Source organism: Haemaphysalis longicornis, unplaced genomic scaffold, assembly GCF_048455015.1.
Source record: "Haemaphysalis longicornis isolate Haplotype H1 unplaced genomic scaffold, Haemaphysalis longicornis Haplotype H1 scaffold_8, whole genome shotgun sequence".
Taxonomy (NCBI): domain Eukaryota; kingdom Metazoa; phylum Arthropoda; class Arachnida; order Ixodida; family Ixodidae; genus Haemaphysalis; species Haemaphysalis longicornis.
The window spans coordinates 169,790,031-169,802,093 of record NW_027526445.1 but is presented as its reverse complement, the minus strand read 5'-3'; the positions used below and the strand labels follow the sequence as shown (position 1 = coordinate 169,802,093).

The 12,063-nt window shown below is 45.1% G+C and overlaps 1 protein-coding gene across 1 annotated transcript in view; it reads left to right on the top strand.

Moving 5' to 3' along the window:
* LOC144149216 (uncharacterized) overlaps positions 1-9,675 on the top strand; it is a 70,670-nt gene extending 60,995 nt beyond the window's left edge. Inside the window, exons 10-11 of the mRNA XM_077680756.1 lie at positions 4,923-5,036; positions 9,363-9,675. Coding sequence (XP_077536882.1) covers positions 4,923-5,036; positions 9,363-9,515 — 267 coding nt within the window. The 3' untranslated portion in view covers positions 9,516-9,675. The remainder of the gene's footprint in view (positions 1-4,922; positions 5,037-9,362) is intronic.
* The last annotated feature ends 2,388 nt before the right edge of the window (positions 9,676-12,063 follow it).

Sequence of the window (12,063 nt, the reverse complement as noted above, 5' to 3'; positions counted from 1 at the left end):
AAAATTCGCAGGCGCTCAAAATTACTCCGGAGCCCTCCGCTGCTGCACCTCTCATAATCCAAATGAAGCTTTGGAGCGTTGAAGCATCAAAATTTGGGAAAATGTGGCATATTCAAAAAACACGGTCCAGTGGGTCTGTGTGAGTGAAGCCTTTCAATGGCCGCTAACATGGAGAGAGCTTTATTGCATAGCATTCTTTTCCGGGTACCATCGCAGCCAGGACCATGTAAAGTCCTGCATTTCAACAAAAATGTATTACTGGCAGAAGCAACACTATTCATCGTTACAATAGCGTAAGTAGAAAGAACGGGCGAAAAAGAAGTTTGAAAACCAAAAAAAAAAGAAAAACAGAAACAGAAAATTTACAAAACCATCTCACGGAATCAAAAAAATGTATCTTATACTCCTTGTACAAAAACCAAGGATGCGCCCTTACAGGCCCGCAAAAGAACGTTGAAAATATAAAACAAAATTGCTTTGGTTTATTATAATAATTAACCCTAGTGGATAATGAAAGGTTCATTGTCCTGGCAAGGCAGTGAAAGGAACCATTTCGTGACGCAGCGATAAGCGCACTACGAAGGAAGGTCAGGAAGCCACGCGCGGCGCTTCCTTCGTGGCGTGCGCTTATAGCTGCGGCGGCAGCCTCTTCGCCTTCCTCCACTAGGTGGCGGCACGGGTCCTGCGCACGTCTCCGCTCCCTTCTCGCCTATCTCTCCCCGCCATCGGGCCGATGCTTCGTGCCGGGCGCTTCGCCCGATGTAGCGTATTGTAGCTTTATTACCACACCTTGCACGAGGGTGACAAGGCTTGGGAAGCACCAGGGCCGTCCGCCCCTACCCTTCGTCGGAGACCCGGCTGTTGCAACTCATTTTCGTTCCCGAAAATGCCACTGGACATTATCCATGACTGGCAGGCCCAGATAACTTCGACCGCAGGCTTTCATATCTTTCCCGAAGTAGTCCGCGATAGCAGGTGCTAGAGCCCGCGGCCATGTTCGAACCAATGCCCACGGTAAGAATTCAAAGAAAATGTGCATTCCCTGGATGCGATGACAGCTCATGATCTTTGTGGGAAGTGCATGTGAAGGCGTACTAAATACGGGCGCTTCCACAAACGTTTAAGGAGACATGCATCCTGATACCAAAGTGGGAGGAAAGAATAAAGCTGATGTCCGTGAAGTCTTATACGCCAATTTACCTGACGAAAGTCGACCATCAAATTTACGTGAAGGTCCTAACACGAAGGTTGCAAACCGCAATTCAGTGTCTGGTAGGTGCAAATAAAACTTGTCGTATTAAGCCCCGCCAATAAGAACTAATGTGCATTTAGCCAGAAGTGTTTGGAGTGCTTTGTTGCATACTTAGATCGTGTTGCTATGGTGCAACTCAATCTGGAGAAAGCATTTGACCGGTTGTAACACAATGCACTCTTTAACATCTTATACTACGTGAAGGCCGGTTCCGTTATTTAAACAGCACAAAAATACCGAATGCCGGATGTAATGCGAGCATCATTTAGAAAAACGTAAGTGAGGGGATAAACATAGAATATTCGGTCACGCAAGGCTGCCCGTTATCCCCGCAGCTTTTTGGTATATATTTTGAGCCTTTCTGCCTTAGAATAACAGAGGAGGGAATACCTAGATTCAAACTGCAGAATTCTGAAGTAAAAGTCCTCGCGTACGCATACGACATAGCTTTTTTTTTTCGGGCTGAAGAAAGCGTCAGTAAAGCAGTTATGGTAGCAAGGTCTTTTTATGGAAAATTCGGGGCGGTAATTAATTGCGGTAAGCGTTCGAGATGTGGGGAAACTGGAACTAAACGGCCCTGCTTCGAGAACATACAAACGGCTTACAATAGAAAACTTTCTGACAAAATATTTCGGAGTGCCACCGGAGCATTACCGGGATACCTTCCAGCACTGGGGTGACGAGACGGAGAAACTGAGGGATAAGGCAAGAAACTACCAAGGGCGCAAGTTATTGATGTTTTCCCGTTCGACGATCTGTAACTTTTCTTTGTTAGCTAAAGTGTGGTACATTCTGAAAGTGTTATGCATGTCTTGATCAAGTGTTTAAAAATCCACATGGTTTTCGCTGTTTTCATGTGGTCTTCCAGTAAAAAAAGAACGAGCTGTACTTACCTTTGCCAATGAGTTAGGATAGGGGGACTGGGGCTTTGCCATTTATGTTTGCGACAAGTTTTCGTGAGGTTTTATTTTTACGAGATCAAAACGATTTGTTTTTGCGCATATACTCAAGTTCGGTTGAAAAATGCGCTACCTGATTTTGGTGTTGTTCTCCAGCAATCATTTTGGTAATGGGCGAAGGGATACCTGCGAGAAATAGCGCTTTGATTTTTTGAAAGTGTGATTCTCATTTGACTACTTGTGTAGCGCATCCAGAAAGTGCCTGCACAAGGGCCTGGCCGATGTTTGCTTGTTTGATTGATTGATTGATTGAGTCAGTGAGGGATTGATTGTGGGTTTTACCACGCCGACGCTTAATAGGCGATGAAGTGTGCCGTAGTGGAGGTCTCCGGATTAATTTTGCCCATCTGTGGTTCTTTGACGTGAACCAAAATCTCGAACACACGAGCGTGTTTTTTTGCTTTTCGCCTGCATCAGAAAAGCGGCCGCCGCGATCGGAACTCGAAACCGCGTCCTCGGGCTCAGCAGCAGAACGCCTAAGCCACTGAGCCACCGTGGTGGGCGCCGAGGTTTCTTTGCCAGTACCTCTGTATAGGTCATTACATATTTGGAAACTGGATTAGACGTTATCAGGAGGGGTATAAGGATGCTTGGAAAACCAACTCTAAAGTCTATTTTTATTAAATGACACTGCCAAACGGTATACCCGTAAAGTTATGGTGAGCAGAGAAAGGTTTTCTCGTCCCATGGACAACAAACTCTAGTCTGTGTAAGAAGCCGGAAAGGATTAATCATGTGTTTATAAACACCTGCGACCCGGCGTTCTACTGGGACATCCTTGCGCTACACTAAGAGAAGGAGTTACCCTTTACTCCACACGGTATTCGGTTCCTGCATGTGGAAAGTGTGGGTGGTGTACCGTATGACTGGATCCTGCTGCTCAGTGTTCATCGCACATGGAGGGTGAGATTGGACGTGCGAAACGCGGACATCAATGCCAGGCCATTCAGGGAGAACTTCACTGAACGTTTGCTGTAAATACGGGAGGGGCCCCGTGTAGAGAATGAACGCCGAGGAGGTTGCCTGTCGTGGATGATTTAGAGCGCCTTAGGGAGTTTTAAAACCTCTCTGTCAGCCGAGGATGGCTGAGAGGTTTTAGCATTAGGCCTTTTTGTTCTTATTCTTAACAAATATCTAAGCAGGCAATAAAGAAAACAATAAATGGTAGTGGCTCGAGCGGATAGACAACGGTTTCATGACGCGAAGGGCCTAGTTTCGATGCCTATACCGGAAAGTGTCTTGTTTTAATTGGTTGCACTTTTTATTATTCCCCGTTACTGCCAATCCAGTACCCGTCGGTTCTTTGGGTTGGCCCTGTTGTTAGTCTTCTGGTTTCACGGCGTAAAGGGACTCCCTAAAGACATTTGTTCTTGAAGCGCGCACTTCCAAAACCTGCTCGTGGGCTCCTTGCCTTACTTCCCGAAACACCTCGAGGTTTTTGGGGAGACACATGGATATCGTTCGATCTCACTTTCTCCGTGTTAAAATTTACCATCCCTCGCTAAAGCAAGTTGAGAGAAGCGCGAAAACTTGCAACTTTCGCTGAAAGTGCGTCCAATCGATTGTCCAACCTTGAAAGACCTAAATCGGAAATAAAGGACGAACCAACGCAAGGATCTTTCTTGCACTAAGTAAACGCACCTACGAACAATCTAAATGTATACGATGCGTGGTTTCGGAGATAAAGGTACAGTTCTGTAGTCCTTCATGGTCGATGCGGGGGTTATCGTATCTGAGCCGCTCCCTTTTCGCTACTTTAAAGCAAGCGTATTGAAACAATGTAAGCCAGGTTTGAACGTTCGCGCTGCTGGTCGAGGGCTTTTGTCAGAGCTTTTCGGTCGACCAACCGGTCTGCGGTTAAATGCGTTTGTTTTTTGACAGAACAATATCAATTCCACTAAGGAGGCTTTCGCTCTATTAAGAGATAGCGAAAATAAGCAATCAGTGTAAACCGGAACATTTTTACAAAATTGTGTAACTGGTGTTAAGAACACAAATTTTTCGTTGTATGGGCATAAATGCAGACAATTTATCCAACAGAATTTCCAAAAATAGCAAAAACAAAAAAATTAACATTTTGCAGAAACGATCACAAGAAATAAAACAAAGTATCTGATACATCTCTACCAGACGCCGAAGAAAAAAGAGAAAACGCCGCAAAAGAACGTTAGAACAACCACTCTAAAAAGAAAAATGAATGAACCCTGTGCGATGCGTTGAATCTGGTGAAAACCACATAACTGGCAAAGTAAGCAGGCCTAATCGCTGCGTTGGTATAAATTTACGTCTTTGGGAAAAAGAAAAAAAGAAGAAATCTTTAACACCATAATATCACCCAACGCCTTTGGCCAGTCTTAGGTAAAAGTGGGTGTACAAAACTGGCACTCGGTAAACGCGGTGTAAAAAATCCACCCATTTCTGATTTTGTGCCTAATATGAGAAGCATTGTTGCATGACCTCGCTTCTTGCGGGGCTCTCAATTTGTTTTCTATAACGCTATAGTGCACACAAGCATTTTATATGACGCACGCACCCTACAACTCTGTAAAAGAACGTGAAAATGTCAGCATTTGCCGAAAACATTACGTGCAGAATTTTACCTTTTTGCCGCTACCCTCCTGCGTAGGTCTTAACATGTGGTGCAGACTGAAGGGCTTTATAAAGCTTCCATGTTATGGAAGCGTGGTTTTAATGCAGTTCATTCTTTTTAGGTGTGTAAAGGCTACCAGGTGTCCAACACTGGGAATGGCCGCTTCGGATTCGTGCACTCTGCTAACAAAATCCGCGTCTTTCTCATGGAAGACGAAAACAGTATACTAGCCAAGGTAAGCACAGACCACACCCACAGATATATTTTCGGCACACAGCTACAAGCATCGAAATTGATAGAAATAGTGGGTTATCTACCCAAGCGGAAGCTTGAATGTGAGTGGTGCGTAAAGGACAGCTAGATGTTAATTTGGGCGTTTTGCTGGCGCATAAGCTTTGTGGCACAGGCATTCATCTTTTTCGTTCCCGTTAGATGCTAAGCGACCTCTGATATCAATTGTATCCCGGACCCCGGTCTTTTACGGCGTTACACAGGCACCGCGACGGGTAAAAACCGTGGGGACTATCTCAGGGCCAAATTACATCAGCGAAGCCCAGCGAGAAATAAATTGTAAATGCAAGTGCTAAGGACTCGAATATATCGTGCACAAGGGGTCTATAGATGCAGCAGGAGACAAACACTCGTAAATATACATTTTCCACGCTAGAGAGGTAACCATTTTCCCTAAACTGAGTGCTTTGACTTGAGCGTCGCCTTGTTCCGACATTGTTCTCGCTGTCCTGGTCTGGATTATGGCCTTCACTTTAACCATCTTTGCCACTTCTTGAAAGATTGTTCTGACGTAGGTTTCAGTGCATAGGTGTTCTTCTCTTCATCACACCACCGAAATGATTGTTGTCCTTTGTTTACAGTTGTCTGCGCGCGTGCGAAGCGTCACTTCGTCTTTGGCGTACCTTCGTGTTTTCCTTTTCTGTTCCCGCATGACGACAGATGTTGATTAAGAGCAGTGGGCACAATGTGTACTGTCGTGTCCGGCAGAAGACGCCTGGGTTGTAGCTCACACGCTAAATACTGGTCATCATCTCACATTTATGGCAAAAAGCATAGAAGATTCCCGTGAAATTTTGAAATATTCAAGGAACTTAGTGATATTCATGAGCGCACATGACTCAGAATCATAAATCGCTTTAGCTTGCCATGTGTGCACTAGCAAACTGTTCACAATACATTTACCCTAGCCCGTTTTGTTGGCTTTGTTGCAACGGCGGAAACTTCCCTTATAGTGCGAAAAACCAAAAGGACACAGCATCAAAAAATTAGTCGTACGTTATAGATCTCCCTGTGTTAAAAATTATTCTAGAATTCCCCGCTATGGCTCATTACTTATGCACCAAAGTGGCATCCTAGTTTTGTGTTGTATGATTTGCGGTTGTCCAGACCATTGATTGATTGATTGATTGATTAAACCCGGGCATGGCCTAGTTACTGGAAAGACGCAAAATTTCATTTTAACGCTTAGCAATCTTTTACGAGTACCCCTCCCGCCCTTCCCCCTCCCCAGCCAGAACCCCTTAATCCCCCACATCTGCACGAACCAGAATATCTAACAAAATTAAACATTTAATCGCCATAATAGTGTAAATGAACATCAAGTAAAATCTGTTCATTCGATACTGGTGGGCCCGCGAAAAATTGTCGAACTATTGGATTACCGAAATATGGAATGAACAACAAAAACGCGAAATGTTTCACAGAGTGACGTGCCTTTATATGCCAAAGAAGTTTGTAATCTTCTGTTTTTCCTGGGGAATTTTAGCGGTGACAATAGCTCTAATACCTGCCAGATGCTCCGTGTTACACGCAGCATGAACAACTAGAACACAGATGTCCTCCAACATGGACAGGGCTTCTGAAGATTCATTTTACCGTGCATTTCGGTGGTTGGCACAGTTGGTCACAAATGTCACGTTCCGACGAATCGTCTCGGTCGGCGCCTAGCACGTTCTGAATGATTTCTTCATCGCAAAACTATGATACACGCCAAAACGAGACTTGGTAAGATTGCGCGAAGGCGACAGAGGCAACAAAGTAGAGAGGCTTCGACTGCTGGAGACGCCACCAACCTCGCTTTCCTCGTTGGTGGAGGATGGATGGTAGTGGCTTAACTTTTCTTATCGGGCCGCAGCTTTCGCCGCCCTGCCTATACATCAACCCGTTTGGGCTGATGCCGATGACCCCGCGGTTGGCCTGCGTGGCATTTCTTTTTTTGAAAGCAAATCTTTACTACTTCTATCCAGCAGTCTCGCAGAGGATGGGCAAGTTCACCTCTTGACCGGAGACGTACCCCTGGCGACAAACCCCTCGAAGCGTGTCGCGTGATTCGCCGGACCCGCTGTCGGCGCTGCGCACAAAACCCCGTTTGCAGTCGTTCTGCTCGCGTAGCGGCGGCGGCCGCGACGGGAGGGGCCGCCCAGTGGTTTGGCAGCTGACCAAACCCGTAGCCTTCCTCGCATGCGCTGCTGGGTCGTCTCGGGCTATGTGACTCATCTTGCGCCACGTTCGCCGTGAAACAGGAACGCCGCGTTCGCAGGGAATGAAAGCGAGGCCGGGCCTCCTTTTGTGAGCTTTGCACAGTACCGAACGGCTTTAAGCCGTGGCCGACAATACAGCTACATCAAAGGTTAACCAAGCGAAACCAAGACTCAACCAGACTAAGTCAAGCTTTTGTGTGGATATGGAAGGTTAGGTCAGCTGAGCCGCTACCATTTTCTGCTGTACAGCAGCGTTGCTCATGGCAGTGTTTTTTTTTCTTTTTTGCTCTATGCCCATTGGCTGGACGAGCTTGCAGTTTACGACGTTAGGTGGAATTAACCGTTTCGCGCTAAAAGTTTGCCGGATTAAGGAGAGTACCGTTCCGTAGACTCCTGCATATAATAGTAGGAGCCACGCACGCAAGTCGAATTAATCGATGTTTCGAATTAACGGGGGTCGCATTCACGAACATTTAGTCTATGTTGTTTAACAGCATTTCGAAAAACAAAAAAATATATAAAACTCAACGCTAAGCAATTTAAACAAATCCAGAAAAAGAGAACTTAATAGAAAAACCCCGAAAATCAACATAATTTCCACCAAAGTGCATATTTCGGGGAAGTTACATATTTTATTTTTATAATAAACAAGAAGATTAGTCGATTGGGATTATGAAGCTACAACCCAAAAAGTGCAAAATATAAATATTTTATAAAAACGAACAGACCAAATCAAAAATATACATCCTAAATATCGCCTCCAAAAAACGAGGAATGAACTTGAGAGTACCGGGAATAAACGTTGAAGTTCGAATAAACAATTTTAAAAATTAGCAATTACTGTTCTCCTTGCAGTTCTGTTAAAAAAAGATAATTGGCAGAAATAGCACATTTCGTTATTATAATAGGGTAAATGCAGATAATGGTATAATAAAATTTCGAAATGATGAAAAGCACACAATACAAAACAAATTAAGTAATGAGCTGACGGAATAAATGATATGCATCCGAAATATCTTAAGGCGTATATTCAGCTATAAAAAGGCCAGGAAAGGACGTTGCATATGCGAATAAAAGTAGCGGAAATGACCAACAGTTTAACGCGTCGATTTTCACAAAACTTCGTAGTAGGTAGAAGTAACCCACTAATACTATAAGCCTCGATAATTGGTTGAACAGAATTTTAAAACACAAAAAATGCAAGAAAGATAAATTTGCAAAAAGTAATTGCCGATTAAATCGGAATTATGCATCTTGCACATCTCTCCCAAAGAACGACAAGCCCGGAAAAGACTTACACAAGCTAGAATAAAAATTTGCGAAAACAAACCAAACGTGCCCTACTTTTCGCATCTGCGTAGAAATACAAAATTAGCGAATTAGAACCCTTCATCGCCGTGATGTTAGGGATACATCATTGTCGAGAAGAAATCAGACAAATTACGAGCGTATAAACCTCAAAGCACTTGGGTACTCAGAACCAAATCTGTATGTTTAGCGATCACTATCTGGCTAAGCTGCTTAAAGAAGCCACGCGTAAGCAGCTACTCCTGAACTTCTGCAGATTTTGCTTACATATTGTTGCAGTGTGTCAGCAGCCTTAGAAATGGGAAGGTAGAAAATAGCCCCAACCATTGCGGGAATGTACTAGGGCTCAGCTGAAAAGAACACGACGCTAGGCACGCTAGGGCTTCGAGGGGTCGTTGAAAAAAGAAGAGGAGGAGGCCCGTTGTAGGGCTTACTCGGTGCTCGCATCCTTGTAAATGCGTGGGTAAAATACACTGTCATTTTTACGTATTCCTCACTGTAAGAGTATTGTTTCAGCTGGTTCCGACAGGCGGCTGCCTCGCCTGGAGAGACAAACTAATGTGAGGACTGATTGCCTTCACAAGGGATCGCTCCCATACTTCACCTGTAAATCCTCATCATCACACCGCGGCCCCAGCCACTGATTTGTTTCACTAGCATCATCATCATCATGAGAGTTCTCCCTGTGCGGCCGGGTCGGCCGAATAAAATGCTACTCCAAATCTTCACCTTCCAATTATCACGGCATTCTGTTCTTGCAGGCGGATATCAAGACATGGGAGAACCCAACCATAATCAGCCGGTTCTCATGGCTCGTGTTTAACATCCACTTTGACCAATCCCTGAAAGCATGTGCCATGAATTCAAACTTCTACAGACTAAGGTTCCTGAAATCCGCATTCAACATCCCTTAAATCACCTCAAGGTGTTTGGAAGACTTTGGACTTTGGCTATGACCGACCGCTAGTCCGAGGACCTAATTCCACAGAAGTGTTTCACTTTTTGGAATTAACTTGTTCTTATGCATTTTTTCGACACGCACGTATCACTCCTCGTGCAAATAAAACTGCGTACTGCAAGTAAGCCCCGTGACCTCGTGGGTCTCACTGCGTGCTTTGTTGGAACGTTTGGCGGTTGTTTTAAGTCCCTTCATTTAATGGCGGTGCACTTTAGGCATTTCTGAAATAAGGCTTCCTCAAGCAGGGCGTACCGGCCTTCATTTGAAAGAGTTACAAACGCATATGTAGCCTAGAATATACTCCTGTCCTGTTGAACATGTGCTTTAAACGTGTCTATGCTGCACTGCTATAGTTTTGCGTATAACTTTTTTTTGAAACTAGCACACATCAGTTTCATTTGCAACGATTATCGAGGGAATGTGTTCTAACGTATCAAGGCTCTGCCCTCTGCAAGAAAGTGATCGAAAACATTGAACAAGCACCAACGTTGCCAAGCATGCCCCGAAAGGAAGGACACCGTTTTGCTCTTGCACACTTCAAACCATCGCCTGAAGTTGGAAGTGTGCCTCGACCCTGCAAGTACCGCGGTTTAAACCATCCTGAAGTACTCCATCTCGCACCCGCCGTAAGTCAAATCTAGCAAAGCACCTCTTTGGGCAGGTTGGTACATCTTTAACAGCATTTAGCTAGGCCACATTCACTGGCTATTTATATGAATTACAGTTGCTAGCCAAGCCCTCGCAGTAAATTTTCTCTAGCACCCCGAGGTGCGAATGCTTTAAAACACACAGCGGAGGCGAGGAAACAAAAATGAAAACGAGAAAACCACCAGCGGGTTAGTGTTTGAACAGCCTCCTGCTGGTGCTCCCAAAAAAAGGCAAAAAGAAAGAGGAAAGGAGATGAAGTGCGATCGTTTTTACAAAACCGTTGATCGTTTTTACAAAAAGAAAAAGTCGTAAATATAGAATATAAATTGCAATGTTAAAATTTGTTGTACATGTCAAAGGCTTACGGCGGAGCTGCATGTGGAGTGATATCCGTACATTATGGTGTCGGTGCCAAAAAATTCCCTGTTAAAATTTCCAAGGGTGCCCATGTCATTCAAAGGCGCTAGGCATTCCATACCAGCTAAAAAGTTCAGAAAAAAAATCGCGCACCCCTTAGTCTGACGGCGACAGTGGTCGAACGCGAAGCTTTCTTATGCTGGATTTTTTGCTTGGTCAATCCCACACGGTAAGTATGTGCTTCTTTAGAGGTCATCATCATAATATTCAGCCTATCTATGCGCACTGCAGGGCAAAGGCCTCTCCCATAGATGGAAGATCAATGCGACAATTAGAACAGCCTATAAAACAGCACTCGGCCTCCCCATCTACACAGCTAATCAAAAGCTGTACGATCTCGGAGTGTGCAACACATTCGAAGAAATAAGAGATGCAGTGCTCGCTAACCAAAAAGAACGACTACTCAAAACTCGCACAGGCCGAGCAATCCTATCCAACATTGGCTCTCCGGCAGAAAAAGAATTCTTGAATAGAACGATAGAACTATCACCAGACCAAAGGAAGGGAATAAAAACCCTACCTATACCCAAACACATGGACAAAACCTTCAACAAGGAAAGGAGAATAGCAAGGACTAATTTTCTAAAAAGAAAGTTCGGAAATCATGCAAACACTGTCTACACTGACGCAAGTAAGGGACCCGCCGCGGTGGCTCAGTGGCTAAGGCGTTGCGCTGCTGAGCACGAGGTCGCGGGTTCGATTCCCGGCCGCGGCGGCCGCTTTTCTGATGGAGGCGAAAAGCAAAAACGCCTGTGTGTACGAGATTTCGGCGCACGATAAAGATCCCCAGGTGGTCAAAATTAATCCGGAGCCCTCCACTACGGCGCGCCTCATCGCCGCGTTGCGTCGGCGCGTTAAACCCTACAATCAATCAATCAATCAATCGCAAGTAAGGGACCACACGGCTCTTCCATTGCAGCAGTTGTCGACTTCAAAGGCTCCCCCATAGACTACGCCACCCTTAGAAAACAGGACACTGATGAAGCCGAAACCAGTGCTGTTCTGATGGCTATCAGATGGGGAGAAGCAAATGACAGGAGCTTAAACATCATCACGGACTCGACAAGAGCTATCAAAAACATCACTGCCGGAGTAATACCCATTGGCTCTAAACATATCATCCCAAGGGAGTTGAACCGTGTACACAACATTACATGGTGCCCTGCGCACGAAGGCTTGGAAGGAAACGAGAGCGCTGACTCGCTTGCGAGAAGTCTTACGAACCGCAGCGACGAGGACCACTCCTACGCCCTTCCACCATACGAAACCTACGGAGAACGTCTTAAAAGAAAAAGACTTGAAAGGAGAACGCTACCCGCTCCTCACATGGCCCTAAACGCCCACGATGCACAAACACTGAGAAGAATACAAACCAACACATTCCCACACAAATCAAGGCTGGCGCTTATGTTCCCAGACAGATTTAGTGAGGACTGTTA